The following is a 15,213-nucleotide window of genomic DNA, read 5'->3' on the forward strand; positions in this document are numbered from 1 at the left end:
TATTATTATTATCCTCATTTATTATAGTCATCTTAAGAGTATTATTATCCTCATTTTACAGTTGAGGAAAGTGAGACTTCACATATGTAGTTTGAATTAGACAGGGTCAGACTCCAAAGCACTTGACCAGTTTGGCTTAGTGAATGCAAGGGAAGGGAAGAGACTTCAGACAAAGGCTGCTAGACAGGTAGGTTTTGGAACCTCCTCCGAATAAGGTGATGGTTGTTCCCATAAAGATGGGAGTAGATCAGGCCAGGGAGATCAGTAGAATAAGTGCTTCCCTGGCAAGCACAAGAGTCTGAGTTCAATTCCCGATTGGGAGTAAGATCACTTGGAAAAGGTTCCCAAGAGAATGGCAAAGTTGCATAGGAAGTACCATCATGCCTTGCATAATAATATCTGGTAGGTAACAGTTCCATAAGATTATGCAGATTAGGGGCTGGGGAGATGGCTCAGTGGAATAAGTGCTTCCCTGGCAAGCGCAAGGGTCTGCAAAAAAAAAAAAAAAAAAAAAAGATTATGCAGATTTGTGCCATCGTAGCTGTCTACTCTGTGTAACTGCATGCTGAAATTTATAATCTGGTTGCAAAACAACCAAATTGAATTAACTAGTGCTTTGCTTAGAACATGTCCCTTAAGTGACAAGATTGGAGTGCGGGAACTGGATGGTGGAAGCTGGCAGTGAAGACCTGAAACAGGCCCAGGAAAGCGGGGCTGATAGTAGGGAGAGGTGCTGGGCCCTGAAGTCATCTGGAGGGAGACTTCAGGTGCTTCCTGGCCTCCTTCCCAAGAAGCGGAACTCTTGTCTCAGTCCTCGAGCCGGTGGTGTTCCGCTTCCCAGGACTCCCCTTGTATTTCTGCGCTGGCTCTTGTAGGCTGGAGTTTCGCCTGAGAGTGGACTCTGGCAGCGGAGGGCCGGCTTCCCTCCTCTGTGGGAGGGCGCTCCCAAGTGCCAGCCCCGCGGCCGGGCCCCGCCCCACCCCGCTGCATATTCTGGAGGCCAGGCCGCCAAACCCGTCCTAGAGCAGCCTCGCCGTCGGTGAGAGTGGTCCCCGCACACCATGGCCGTCCCCGCCGCTCCCCGAGGCCTCCTCGTTCTCCTCCAGGTGCTCGGGCTCGCGCTGGCGCAGATCGTAAGTCCTGGCATCAGTCGGGGGCCACCGTGCAGGTTCTTCTGCCTAATGCCGCTTGCTCGAGGACAGTCGCCTGGACCCACGGTGTCATCTGCACCGTGTGCAGCGCTGCTCCGGGAAAGGAGGTGGATGAGCTAGGAGCCGGGTGCCCGGTGGAGCGATGCTCGGCCTTGCTCTGGTGGGCAGCGCAAGGACGGAGTTGGCTCCCAGTCCTGGCACTCGGAGCACCAAGGTGGTGGGGGAGACAATGGTGCCATTCACGCGGCTCCGAGCCCCCGCCCCGCCGCCTGCGGGGGGCGCGGCTCCAGCCAGGCGCTGCTGTCCACCCGCGGCGCCCTCTGCGCGGGCTGGAGTGATGAGGCTGCGCGGGGTGCAGGGTGCAGCTTGCCGTGTGGCATTAGCCTCGCGCTTCCTGGCCTGCAGTGGTGGGCAACTGGTCCTCACTAGACCCCTGCTTAGGACAGAACTGGTCCTAACAGCGCCACCGGGGGAGGACGAGGCAATGGTGCTGGGAATCCGGGTCTTGGGGGGGGGGGGTGCGGTACTGGCTCCTGCTCCGTACTCCTCCCCCCACTTTCTAGTCAAGTTTTACTCCCACCGGGGGAAGAAAGAGATACCTGCTCACTTACTCTAAAAATGATAATTCGAGCTGCATTCATTGAGGACCAAAGTGGGCTGGGCGCCATCTCGAGGTGTCTGTGATTTACACAGCTGTCACCATCTCCAACTAGCCCCCTAACACACACACACACACACACACACACACACACACACACACACACCCGCATCGTGGTAGGGAAAGGAGTCAGCCAACCTCATGAGAATGGATCCACAATCTTTCTGTTTCTGTGCCCGTGTCTTCACCCTCAAACTGCGGCCCACAATGTCATTGGCCTGGAAGTTCTCAATAAGGTAACAGACGCCAAGGCACACGGTACCCGGTACACCGCGGGTTCTCAGTGTGCAGGAGTTCACGGTCCCCGCGGAGCTCCCTTTCCCAGGGGAAGCGCTTCCTTCAGGATCCCGCTCCGAGGCCATGTGCAACTCCTGGCACGCCCACACTGAGAGTTTCCTTCCCTGTATGTGTTTTTAGAAAGGCCCGCCAGGAGAGCCGGGTCTCCCGGGCCCCCCAGGGCCACCAGGAATGCCTGGATCGGATGGCATCGACGTGAGTCTCTAAACTTGGGCCTGGGTAGGAAGGGAGGGAAATCGCAGACAAGGGAAACTTTGTGAGTGCTGGCGTCCAGCGCCTGGAGGTGTAGTGTCCTGTGTCTCCAGTAGGCGACACTGCTAGTACCACAAGGAGTCTATTCAGCAAAATCCTCAAAACAGCCCTGAAATGTAGATCTTGTTATTGTAGCCTGTGAACAAGGAATTGCTGTTCTGTCTACCAGCCACTGCTCACAGAGAGTCCTTATGCCCCTTCTCTCCTTTCCTATCTTCTGGGGTAGGAGACACCCTAACCTCTTCAGGATGACTGGGGGGCCTTGGCCAGACCACTAACCAGTTCCTGCCTCTTCCCTTTTCTCTTACCTCCCAAGACAGAATCAGCCTGCTCTCCCTGCCTGCCATGGTGAGGGTTAAATACTGTATTGTGGAGGCTCCCCCAGGAGGTCAGCACCATGTTTACCATCTGGACAGACTTCTATTCAGCCTGGTGTCCCCTCCCAAACACAGGACCCTGGATCCCAGCCAGGCCCTGGCTGCTGCCAGCCCTGAAACGGCTGGAGGCCTCTCAAGGGCTGAATCTGATTCCACTCCCTGCCTGTCTTTCGACAAGAGTTCTTTGTCACTTGGGAAAGAGGTCCTTCCCTCTTTAGGAACACTTTGAACCTCATCCCCTTTCTGGCCCCTTAATCCTTGCCCTGCTCCAGCCTCTGTTATTCCTACCCACAGTCCAGAGCAGAGATGCCCCACCCTAAAAGCCCCAGCCTTCTCCCCACCCTAATCCAAGCAGCAACTATTCTAGCTTACTCAGAGCCCACAGCCCCATTTGTGGGTCTTATAACAGTCACTTTACCAACATTATCATGTTTAAAACCCACTTACATGTACATATCCTCCTCCCCAGCACACTGGAGTTGATTTTGAGATTCATACAATTTTATTTTTTAAGTGAGAAAAGGAAACCTTTCTCTTAAAAAAATAAATAAATAAATAACAGTGGAGGGGATCCAGGACCAGCTTCCCCACCCCATGGATGCCTACTTGGGGAAGCATGAGCCATGCAGGGGTGTCTTAACAACTTGTATTTTGCAGGGTGACAAGGGTCCGCCCGGGAAAGCTGGCTCTCCGGTTAGTGCTTTTTCCCTGTGATCTTTTACCTTTCTGGTCCTTGCTGTCATCTGGTTCATATTTCCTCCACTTCTGTTTTCAAGGGGCCCAAAGGAGAGCCTGGCAGACCTGGGCCAGACGGGCCAGATGGGAAACCAGGCATTGATGTGAGTGCCGGAGTGTGGGCAGAATGGAATGGCAACAACTACACCATGTGAAGCCTGGGTGTGGCTTCTTTCCTCGCCTGTTCAGGATGGAGTCTATCCAGCTGCAAGCCCCTTAGTTTCACAGGACTTATAGCCTTATGGAACCTCACACCCAACTTCTGGAGCACTGAATCATGGGATCTGGGGTCCCCAGGACTCTTCCCTCTGTGAGGTGCAAGGTTGTCCTGTTTGTCAGCCCTGCTTAGAACTGAGTGCCACATTTCTGGTGTGTAGGGATCAGACTAAATGCCCTCATTGAGGCTGTTCTTTTCTTTTTCCCAAGACCTCTGTGGCTCCAGGAAAAACTCAGGAGAAGAGCATCCATTAGTTGATAACACTTAACTGTCACAAACCCTCGAACCCTCCAGCCCCAGGGGCCATACCCAGAAGTAGGGGAAGTGAAAAAGGCGTTGAAGTCCCTAGGTTTTCATGGGGTATGATGAAAAGAAGATGGGCCCAGCCAAGGGGATCTGCACCTGCCCCACACTGTGGGTCAGAGAGCAGCTTGCTCCTTGTGATCCCACTTTCTCTTTCTCTGTAGGGTTTAACTGGAGCCAAGGGAGAGCCTGGTCCCATAGGAACACCTGGAGTCAAGGCAAGTGGCCTGCTGGGGACTCCAGAGGTCAATCCCCTACTTGGGCTTCTAGCTTGACAATCTAGTGCCAGCCTTTGAGAGGGGCTGCAGTAGAGACCAGGAGTCCCAGTCCCTGAGCCTCTCCCATTGCACCTACAGGGCCAGCCTGGGCTCCCAGGTCCCCCTGGTTTGCCGGTGAGTACCACTTTTGAGGCCTTTGAGGAACCCTCCACAGGTAGGGAGAAGTGGAGGGAACCATGAACTCAATTTCCTTTCCTTCTATTCCAGGGACCTGGTTTTGCTGGACCTCCAGTAAGTCCTCGGGGATAGGGCAGAGTCCTAGGATTCTAAGGAAAGGAGGAGACAACAGGACTTGGGAAGGGGAAAAGCCATCTTGGGGAGAGGCCTGTGTGGTGTGACAGTACCAGGAATGGGTGGGCCTTCTGAGACCTTTCCCCAGGCCACTGTAGCCCTAAACACTGACCGTGGAATTCTCTGTCCCCAAAAGCTCCAATCTGTCAGTCTCTCTGACCTTGGCCAAAGAGCAGAAAAAAGGTTTTGGGTGCTGGGTCTACATTCCTGTCCTGGGTGGGTTGACCCTGAGGCATCCTGGACATCCTGTCTCTGTTCCTCAGGGGCCACCTGGACCTGTTGGTCTCCCTGGTGAAATTGGAACCCCAGGCCCCAAGGTGAGCCCCTGACTGCTCTACTCACACTGCCTCCTGCCCTCTACCTCCAAGCTGGCAAGCTGCCCTCGGCTCTCTAGAAGCTTCCAGGCCTACTTCAGACCAGAAGGGAGTTCCCTGGCTCTAATACGGGAATCTCTCCTGCAGAGCCCACCCTGCAGTAGGCCTTTCATCTCCTGCCAGCCTCTTGGAAGTGCCCTAGGGGTTGGGGTAAATAGGGCAATGGTGAGAACTGGAGAAGGGGACAGAAATAACCAGGGGGGGGCTGGATGGTGGTACAATGGGGCCCTTTTTGCTTTCAGGGGGATCCAGGACCAGAGGGGCCATCAGGGCCCCCAGGACCCCCTGGGAAACCGGTAAGTGTCCTCTGATGTCCCAGAAGGCCATGAACTCCTGGGGAAAGGCTTGGGGTGGGGAAGGGTCAGTTCAGACTCCATCTTTGTATGTCTCTTCAGGGGCGTCCAGGAGCCATCCAAGGCCTGGAAGGGAGTGCCGACTTCCTGGTGAGGCACTTCCTGGTGTCTGGGGCAGGAGTGATGGGGGCAGTGTGGAGATAGTGTCAGCAGGTGGGAGAGGGGTAGTGATGGAGCTGCTCAGCTGGGAGAGTTGGGAAGAGTGTTCCAGAGGTGACAAGATGGGGACACATGGCCTGGCTGGCTTGGCCAGGCAGGTGACCCCAGTGCCATGAGCTTGTCTTTCCAGTGTCCAACCAATTGTCCAGTGGGTGCCAAAGGTCCCCCAGGACTGCAGGGAGTAAAGGTAAGGACACCTGCTCTGAGTCCTGATAGGTGGGGCAAGTGACCAGGAGGGAACTGTATAGTGAGTGTTCCCCTTCCCTCCAGGGGCATCCGGGCAAACACGGTATCCTGGGTGACCCTGGCCACCAGGGGAAGCCCGTGAGTATGAAGACTGAAGGCTGTGGGGTGGGCTGTGTGGTAGAGGCCTGAACCCTACTTTATCCCTTCTCCTGTCTCTCTGGGACAGAGCTTTGGGCTGGGAAACAAGAGACTCATATCCTAAGCTAATATGTCTGTTGGCAAGTCCCTTTGCTTTGCTCAGCCTCAGTATCCCCATCTGTAGCATGGGACCATATGGTCTCAAGGATCTTTCCTGGCTGGCTTTGCTGGGGAAGTTGATTGGTATCTTTGACTGTGTGTTTATTGCTCCATCTCCTGCCTATCTGATCTTTCTTGCTTTTAGGGTCCCAAAGGAGATGTGGGTGCCTCTGGAGAGCAAGGCATCCCTGGACCACCGGTAAGAAATAGCTTCCCCTGTGGCTGGTCTGTCTCATGCTGGAAGTCCTTACTGAGGTCAATCCCCTACTTGGGCCTCTAGCTTGAAAAAGAGGACTGTTTCTTCTACCTGGGAATGTCTCCAGGTGGGAAAAGAGGGAAATTAGGAAGCTTTCAGGAATTAAGGGACAGGAACCAAAGCTGCTAATCAAAACCTGGCTGAAGTCCAGGTTGTGCCACTTTTCAGTGACTCTTGTGAGTACTCTCATTTCTGAGCCTCAGTATCCCATTTATGAGCTAAAGCCTAGGCTGCCTACTTCAAAGGGACATTGTGAAAAGGGCTGAGGTCAAAAAAGACATGAGGAAGTGGATCTCATTATTGCTCTTGCAATTGTCATTTTTCTGTCTTGATAGGGGCCCCAGGGCATCAGGGGCTACCCAGGAATGGCAGGACCCAAGGGAGAGATGGTAAGTGAATACAAGGGTGCCCTACAACAGCTACAGTGATCAGACCTCTGTGGCCAGTACTGACCCACAACTATTTCCTCTACCTAGGGTCCTCGTGGGTATAAAGGCATGGTGGGCTCCATTGGCGCTGCTGGGTCACCGGTAAGCTTGCTCCTGTCCCCTGCCTCCAGGCTGGAACTCCACCAGCTGCAGAGTAGGTACTGTTCTCCTGAGCCCATGTAACACGGACACCTGTCCCTCCTTCCTGACAGGGTGAGGAAGGTCCAAAGGGGCCCCCAGGCCGACCCGGGGAGAAGGGTGATGCGGTAAGTGCTCAGGCACCTGTTGTCTGCTCAGAGTTGGGTGGGGAAGGATGCACCAGGCAGGGCTCAGTGCTACCCATGGCTGGTGTGTGCACACATCCACAGCCTGGGTGATTGCCTGCAGCCTGGGTGACCCAAAGTGAGACTTTAGGTTACAGGCCTGTGGTCACTGGGGCATGACAATGAAATTCCAGCGATCAAGCAGGAGACTAATAGGATTTGGTCTACATTCCAGTTTTCTTAATTATTTATTTGTAATTAATAGACAATGCTGGACTGCATGTTTTTATTCTATAATGCAAATTTTAAAATATATATTAAAGTAGGGAGACTGATGTAATGAATCCCATGTTGCTGTGTCGTAGGTTCCACAGCTGTTGACATCTTGCCATAGTCCCTTTCTCCATCCGTCTCCCTTACACCTTTCTTCCACTGTTACTGCCTTGCTCTGATCTTTTTCAAGGAAATCTGTAGCATCTGTCATTTTGCTCCTAAACATTTCCAAATGTATCTGTAAAAAAATAAAGGAAGACTTTTTCCCTTACATAATCATATTACTATCACGAGTGACAGAATAAGAATTCTGGAAATCACCTACTAACCAGTCTGCTTTCAGCTGCAATTATATCAAAACTGCTCACAGTACTTCAAATTAAAACAACCTACCTCCCCCTAAAGAAAAGCCCACACATTCTCTAGTGGTCAAGTTCCTTGTCCAGGTGAGCTGTGGTATCAGTGAATGCCAGCTCCAGGAGCTGCCCCAGTCTCACCACCCTCTTTCCTCCAGCCCCTGCACTATGTGGCCTGTGCCACAAGGAGCCTGGGACCCAGAGGCACTAGCTCAGATATCCCCTCTCTGCATGGCCAAAAAGACCTCAGCATCCTGCTGGGTCCTGACCTCTCTCTACTTTACAGGGTAGCCAAGGCATGCGAGGACTCCAAGGGATGACAGGCCCAAAAGGAGCAGCCGTAAGTGCCAGGGATAGAGGCCAAGGTCAGCCTAAGAGTTCTCAACACCAGTGGGTGAGGAGTTTGAGATCTAGTCTAGACTGAACTCTGCTACAGACTGGTTCTGCAGTCTTAGCAGTGCCTTCTTCTCTGTACCTTATTTTCTCCACCTATAAATAAGGGTGATGCTATAGAAGAGATTGTGGCATGAGCATAGCCACCTGGGACACTGTCATCCACACTGAGGAAGGGTTGTGGAAGTTGCCCTCCTGCAGTGGGCTGGTGGGGTTTACTGAGATGACCAGATATCTGCTCTGTTCCTTCACGCTGCAGCCGTCACAGGGCTCATGGGAGGACAGCTTGACTACAATCACCTCCCCATTGTGAGGCTCCCTGTACTTTCCTCCTGTGTAGGGCTCCCCGGGCATTGATGGCAAGGACGGGACCCCAGGCACACCTGGCATGAAAGTAAGAGCAGGGATTATGGTGGAACTGGAGAGCGAGAGCTCTCTGTACTAGGGGTTTGATTCTCATCATGACTCTGGGGGCCTCCTATGCATCCTGGTGCACTCCTTCAGGCTCCCAGACCTATTTCTCTGCACTGAGGTGAAGTATGTGCCCCTCTGGCTGTGTTTCTAACTTGTGCTTCTGGTTCTGTTTTTTCAGGGCAGCACAGGACAGGCAGGGCGTCCAGGGAACCCAGGCCACCAGGGCCTAGCGGTGAGTATAGGGTGGGGCCCTATGGGTGGCCTCACAGTCAAACTGATGCTTGTGGGCTCGGAGGCTAGGCACTGTTGTACACCTATCCACAAGGAAGAGAGTGGCTGATGAAGCCAAAATCTACACCTGGACTCTTGCTCTGTCACTTTTGTGCCCCGTGTCTGGGTTTAGCCTTCATTAGACAACTGCTCCAGCTTTCTCTTTGCCATTCCAATCCTTCTTGGTGGCTACATAGAATCTAACCATCTCCCTGCTAAAGCACTTTCCATGGCTCCCTTGGACCCCAAGAAAGTCATTTAGTCTAGTCACTCAGTAAATAGTTTTGGGAATTTGAGGCAAACAGTTACATACAGGACAGATGCAACCCTTATGTCACAGATCATCTAGAATTCAGTGGCCACTATAATCTGATTCCATCCTATTTTCCTTACTTCATTGGCCACTATCACTGTCCTCCCCTCTTCTCTGAATGTGTGGTTTTTCTGTCTACACCCTGTTAAGCTTTCCCCGGAACCTCTGTTTGGAGTACCTTCCCTGTTGTCTGTTCTCAGCATGTAGATCCAACTCCACCCCCTACCTTCTGGAACCCACGCTGTGCCAGAAATTATCCTCTGCCCACAGACACAGGTCTTAACAGGCAGTATTACCCTGTGCCCTGTACCCCACTCCTCCCCACCAGAGCTCTGAGCAGGGGTATACAATACAGTCAGGTTCATGAAACCATGCTTGAGTCTCTGGTCATTGGGCTCCCATAAACTGGAGGAAAGCTGGGTTGGGAATGGGAGGCAAAGCAGCAGGGATGTGGGGCTACCCCATCCCAGGGAAGAAATGGATGTCAACTTCTTTCTGTAGGGTGTGCCAGGCCAGCCTGGAACAAAAGGAGGCCCTGGAGACAAGGTGAGATGATGCCAAGCTGGGGGCAAAATTTATCCCATCTGAGCAAAAGAGTCATAGGGCAGAGAATGAGGCATGGCCCAGGCCTAGCCCTAGACTTGAGACAACCAGAACACAAGTCACCCCCCTCCTGCCACCCCCATGCCTTCCCACAGCCCTCATCTTGGCTTACTGGAGATGGGATCGATGGCTTTGAATCCAAAGGTGACACAAACAGGACATTCAGTGGAGCCCAGGGGACTTGACCAAGAGCACCCTTTCTGTTTGGCTGTATGCTGTTCGGGGCCCATGGGGCTGAGCTAACTGACCTGAGCTCTATTTTCCTGCAGGGTGAGCCAGGCCAGCAGGGCCTTCCTGGATTCTCTGGTCCTCCTGGGAAGGAGGTAAGTGGCCCTCTCCACTAACACAAGTTGGCTTTGGCCCTTCTAGGCCTGAGGGCCCTGCTTGGACCATAGAGCACAGGGGATGGGTGTGGTGCAAATGGGGTAAGACCCAACCAAAGGATCTTCTGGGTTGTTTCTGCCCAGATCCACTGACCCAGGAAAGAAGCACTCACTGTCTCTTTTCTAGGCTGTGTCCCTAAAGGGAGCTAATCACCTGAGACCCAGGAGTGGGAGGTGCTTAAAAAAAAGAGTGGGAGATGTGAGCCTGGTGTGGTAGAGAGGGTCCCACCAGGCTTACCCTCAATATCTCATCCCTCCAGGGAGAGCCAGGGCCTCAAGGAGAAGTTGGTCCCCAGGGCATTGTGGGGCAAAAGGTAAGTGCCTGTAGCAGTGCTCTCACCCTGAGGGCCCTTGCAGTAGCTGGCACTGTCAGCTATATGTAAGGGCTGGGTCCTCTGGCAATGCCTCAGTTTGCTGGTCTGTGAAATGGACCAAAGGACCCCCTGCTGATGACAACAGAACTATAAGAACTTGCCAAGGTCTCCCTGCTGAAAGCCTCAGTGTGACCTTGTCTTTTCATTTCAGGGTGACCATGGTGAGAGGGGTCCCGTGGGGCAGCCAGGCCCTCAAGGACGGCAGGTTAGTGCAGGCCAGCTGGGGTGGGCAGTTGGGGAACACGTCCAGGAACCTCATTTGATTTACGTGTCTGGCTTCTCTTCTCAGGGTCCCAAGGGGGAACAAGGCCCCCCTGGAATTCCAGGGACCCAAGGCTTGCCAGGCATCAAGGGAGACAAGGTGCCAAACGGGGCTGGAAAGTGCCTAGGAAAGCAGTCCAAGCCTGGGATGGGGTGGAGTCTGTGGAGCTCAGTTAGACCTTGAGTTCTCCAGTCTGCAGGTCCTGCTGGGATGTATAGTGCTTGCTTAGCCTGCATGAGGCTCCAAGTTCAATCTGCAGTGGGAAAAAAAGGAGGGGGGGAGAGAGAGAGAGAGAGAGACAGAGACAGAGACAGAGACAGAGACAGAGACAGAGACAGACAGAGACAGACAGACAGACAGAGACAGAGAGACAGACAGGGAGAGACAGAAAAAGAGACAGACAGAGAGAGAGAGACAGAGGGAGACAGAGAGACAAAGAAGGCAGAGAGAGAGAGAGGCAGACAGAAACAGAAACAGAGACAGACAGAGAGCAGGAAAGAAAAGAAAAAGTGCGGGTTCCCGGGATCTGGTCTGGCAATCCAGGGCTGGTGAGAAGCATGCAGCCAGGAACTGCGTTGGGGACCCCTGGGGCACTTCTCCCAGGAGAAAGGGACTCACCAAGCTCTCATCTGCTTTTCCCCAGGGATTCCCAGGGAAGACCGGGCCTCGGGGTACAGTGGTGAGTCTCAGCACCTGCAGCCTGGCTTCCATGCATCAGGCGAATAGGGCGTTGGGTGCGCCCACTGATGGGTGCAATGTCTGTGATGCTCCACATCCTGCTGCTAGCGTGTGCCCACCCGATCCATGGTTCTCTCTTGGCAGGGCGACCCGGGGGTGGCTGGCCTCCCAGGAGAGAAAGGCGAGAAGGTGAGTACCGCACAGGGGTTGAGGGGAGTGGGCCCTGGGCATAGGAGTCCCTGCCCTTCAGAGACTGCAGCTTCCTGTGTCTTCAGGGCGAGGCTGGCGAGCCTGGGCCCAAAGGACAGGTAAGCCTACCCCATGTCACCCCTTGGTCCAGGTCCCCCACTTCCAGCTGACCAGGACCCGCCCTTCTCACCTGCCCACTCCACCCACCCTCCTTGCCCCCTTTACCCTCCCCACCCTGGCTTTCTCACCTTTGTCCTTCGCCCACCCGACCCCTGGCAGCAAGGAGTCCGTGGAGAACCTGGCTACCCTGGCCCCAGCGGGGATGCAGGGGCTCCAGGGGTGCAGGGCTACCCTGGGCTGCCAGGTCCTCGAGGACTGGCTGGAGACCGAGGCGTACCAGGACAGCCTGGAAGACAGGGCATAGCTGTGAGTTGCCTCTTCCTCATCCCCTTCCAGCTGGGTGATTCTAGTTCGTAGATTTGCCAGTAGGGTTAACACTGAGTTTCCAGAGGGCCGCTGGCTTCCTTGGGCTGATTCCATGCCCAAATTAAAAAGCGGGGTAGGCATGTACTGGGTGCAGACCCTGGGATAGGATGGGACCACAAGGATTAGAGTGCAGGGTGCACGGGTTCTTTCTGAAAGACATCTTCTGCTTTCAGGGCCGAGATCCCAGTGACCAGCACATTGTAGATGTGGTGCTGAAGATGATGCAAGGTGATGCAGGGTTCCCTGAGGGTCTGGAGTCCCTGATCCTTCTAGCTCTGCTTTCAAGGGCCGTGGGACGCTTGGATAAATAAATCACTCTGGAACCTTTAATTTCAGCAAAACAGGGCCTGGGAAAGGGAGATTGCAAACCTGGGCCTCTCCTGTCTGCAAACCTAGGGGCCAGGGGATGTCAGGATATTCTGTCTTCCATACTATTGCAGAGTTGACACCTGTCTCACTGACATCTGTCCCCCTTCTCCCTCTAGAGCAACTGGCAGAGGTGGCTGTGAGTGCCAAGCGAGAAGCCCTAGGTGCAGCAGGGATGATGGGCCCCCCAGGACCTCCTGGGCCACCTGGGTACCCAGGCAAACAGGGACCCCATGGGCACCCTGGCCCTCGAGGAATTCCTGGCATCATAGGAGCTGTGGGTCAGATTGGCAACACAGGACCCAAGGGTGAGTACTGCTCTGCAGTGAGGCTGGGCAATGGGAACTTGGCCAGTGGCCCTCAGCAGCTGAGTGCTTAGCCTCCTTGTGTCACTAGGTCTCACCATTAGCAGTCCCAAGATGAGCAAACTTGGAATTTCTCTATTCCTTGACCAAACTCTTCTGGGATGCACTACTGGGCTCTTCCCCTTAGCTAATTAATGAAAATGAATGTACTGTTTTACAACTTTGGATGTTTTATTTTGTGGTATCTCAAAAATCTCTTTCTATGTCTCTGAGCCTTAGATGTGTTGACTGTGGAGACTTACTGGTGTTTTGTGGGGATTACATTGCTAGGTGATTTACAAAGAATTTTTAGTTTACTGCTTGTAATGCTAAGAATTACTATTGGACACTCTGCTATAATAAAATTTATCAGATACAAAATTGTCCTTCCTTTATTTTACCTCCCTCAATTTAGCTAGCCTTCCTAGCTCATTTCCAATTTTCCCTTATTTTAAACTAGCACCGTAACAAGTTATGTGCAACAAAATAACAAAGTGAGAAATCATCTATAGTTCATTTAGCTTTGTATTCATTGGTGCTGGAAATTTTGCATTGTGTGGGTCTTTATTGTCATAAATTTCCCACCATTCAAGTATAGAATTACAGAAATGTTTCCTGATGGAAGAAAGATTAATAATTCATGTTTTATTGAAAAATATTTTAAGACATTGAGCAAGAGAAGAAAAAAGACAGCTATAGGACTATTTAAAAATCAGTAGGCTGGAATAAAAATCTTTTAATCCTGAAAAACTGACTCACTTTTTTTGCCTACAGGGAAGCGTGGAGAGAAGGGTGATCGAGGCGAAGTAGGGCGTGGGCATCCTGGGATGCCTGGGCCCCCAGGGATCCCAGGTAAGACTTGGCCCTGTCCATCTACCATTCTGTCCCTGAGCCTGGGGATTCATGGCCCAGGGACACCTGGTGCTCTTACATGGAGGCCTCCCCCTCTGCCTGGTCTGGCTGGGAACTGGAAGCTGGGACTCTGAGGACTTCCTGGGATGTACCACGGTCACTTTATAGGGGAAGGGAAAGCATTCACTGATTGGGAGTTGTGAGCAACAGAAACCAGACTCTGTTTTGGGCTCTGTTTTGGGAGCAGAGCTCCTGCTTCTTGTGTTGTCTTTGATCTTGTTTTCCTTACCTGAAAAATATCCCAGCTTAAGATATCTAGGGCAAGACAGAAGGAGGCCCTGATGTCCTGACTTCATGCCTTTCACAGGACTCCCTGGCCGGCCTGGCCAGGCAATCAATGGCAAGGATGGAGACAGAGGATCCCCAGGGGCTCCAGGAGAGGCGGGCCGTCCTGGCCTGCCAGGCCCAGTGGGGCTGCCAGGCTTCTGTGAGCCTGCAGCTTGCCTTGGAGCATCAGCCTACACTTCTGCCCGGCTCACAGAGCCTGGATCCATTAAAGGACCATGAACAGTGGGCAAGAGTGGAGCCTACCAGCATCCTGTGTCTTCTCCAGGTGGACATGCTCCCAGCCCAGGGATTTAGCATCCCAGGGCCTTTGATATAAGACCGAGAGGTTCTGAGGAGGAGTTCTAGAACATGGGGGAAGGAAAGGGAGGGCATTAGAGTGAAAAAGTAAGCTGACAGCAGGTATTGCTGGAAAGTCAAAGCTCTGAGGGAACAGGGTCACTTTCATCCTGGGAGGACCATTGGGTGGTACCAGATGTTTCCTTAATCTGCACCATCTTCCACTGGCCATCGTATCATTGAGGCAGGTGGACTGAGGTCTCTGCTGGTTCCTGATCACATTCTCTGGACTTACTGGATGACTGCTGATGGGTGACCACCGTGAGGTGGCCATCTTCAAGCCAGTCCCACCCCTTCCTTCCTGCCTCCCATCTGAGTATTTAAACACCCATCTCCCTCCTCTTCCTGGCATTACTCTCCCTTGTCCCATTCTCCCCATATCTATTTCAGACTCTATCTTTGTAAATAAAAGCCCTCAACTTGGGCACAAATCAGGATGTGAGTTTCTGAGCTCTGTGTTTTTGTGGTATGGTGCAAAGTCGCTGGGTCTCCATTGCCTGGACAGAGTGGTCAGGGCAATGGAAGGGAGGACATGGGATGCCTTCATCAGAGCACTTCCTGAATGGTAAGCATTGGGATGCCAGTGCACCACAGAAGGTCAGAGCTGTGCAGCTGCCAGGGAACTGGGAGATGCAGAGAATCAGGGCTCAGTAGACAAGGGGAAGATGAGTGTTATTCTAGCCCAGGGCACTCCCATGGCACTGAGGGTTCTCTCTTCCCTAGGCAACATTATATTCTTGGTCCTAGTATCTGAAATCTTGGATTTAGAGTCCACTGCTTGAAGCTGTTCCACACATTGGCCCTTGCTGTGACTTTCTGAGATTGGGTTTACTGGAGGGTATCAGTTACCACAGAGCTGATGATTTACAAATCTTCTATAGTGTTATACCTCATTTCTACCACTCAGGTAGTTGAAGGAGCTGAAAGGGGACTAATTCCTAGGGACCAGTGCCTGCTACCTTTTATAAGCCTTCTGGTAAGTGAATGTCATTTAGATTTCTTCATGTGTAACAAGTCTCCCCTGAACTTATCTGAGCCTCACTCTGCTCAGACCCTGGTCCATGCCACTCCTTCAATGCCAGCCCTGTGCTGTTCCTC

At 52.8% G+C, this 15,213-nt stretch overlaps 1 protein-coding gene across 1 annotated transcript; it reads left to right on the forward strand.

Annotated features, from left to right (window-relative positions):
* Positions 1 to 864: 864 nt before the first annotated feature.
* Col9a2 (collagen type IX alpha 2 chain) lies at positions 865 to 14,552 on the forward strand. The gene is made up of 32 exons (XM_004645977.2): positions 865 to 1,133; positions 2,227 to 2,301; positions 3,393 to 3,428; positions 3,512 to 3,574; positions 4,155 to 4,208; positions 4,347 to 4,382; positions 4,476 to 4,499; positions 4,823 to 4,876; positions 5,176 to 5,229; positions 5,329 to 5,376; positions 5,576 to 5,632; positions 5,716 to 5,769; positions 6,074 to 6,127; positions 6,520 to 6,573; positions 6,661 to 6,714; positions 6,825 to 6,878; positions 7,791 to 7,844; positions 8,238 to 8,291; positions 8,490 to 8,543; positions 9,396 to 9,440; positions 9,767 to 9,820; positions 10,141 to 10,194; positions 10,406 to 10,459; positions 10,544 to 10,615; positions 11,160 to 11,195; positions 11,339 to 11,383; positions 11,470 to 11,502; positions 11,663 to 11,809; positions 12,043 to 12,097; positions 12,355 to 12,543; positions 13,354 to 13,431; positions 13,799 to 14,552. The coding sequence occupies exons 1-32, from the start codon at positions 1,062 to 1,064 to the stop codon at positions 13,996 to 13,998; spliced, it is 2,067 nt and encodes a 688-aa protein (XP_004646034.1). The 5' UTR covers positions 865 to 1,061; the 3' UTR covers positions 13,999 to 14,552.
* The last annotated feature ends 661 nt before the right edge of the window (positions 14,553 to 15,213 follow it).

The sequence above is a fragment of the Octodon degus genome, unplaced genomic scaffold, assembly GCF_000260255.1.
Source record: "Octodon degus isolate 3935 unplaced genomic scaffold, OctDeg1.0 scaffold00245, whole genome shotgun sequence".
Taxonomy (NCBI): domain Eukaryota; kingdom Metazoa; phylum Chordata; class Mammalia; order Rodentia; family Octodontidae; genus Octodon; species Octodon degus.

Bases quoted from the DNA above. Each gene is read 5' to 3' on its own strand.
- Col9a2 (XM_004645977.2), top strand. From the start codon at position 1,062: ATGGCCGTCCCCGCCGCTCCCCGAGGCCTCCTCGTTCTCCTCCAGGTG. The intron at 3,429-3,511 runs GTTAGTGCTTTT...TCTGTTTTCAAG, and splicing joins CCGGGAAAGCTGGCTCTCCG to GGGCCCAAAGGAGAGCCTGG. The intron at 13,432-13,798 runs GTAAGACTTGGC...TGCCTTTCACAG, and splicing joins TGGGCCCCCAGGGATCCCAG to GACTCCCTGGCCGGCCTGGC.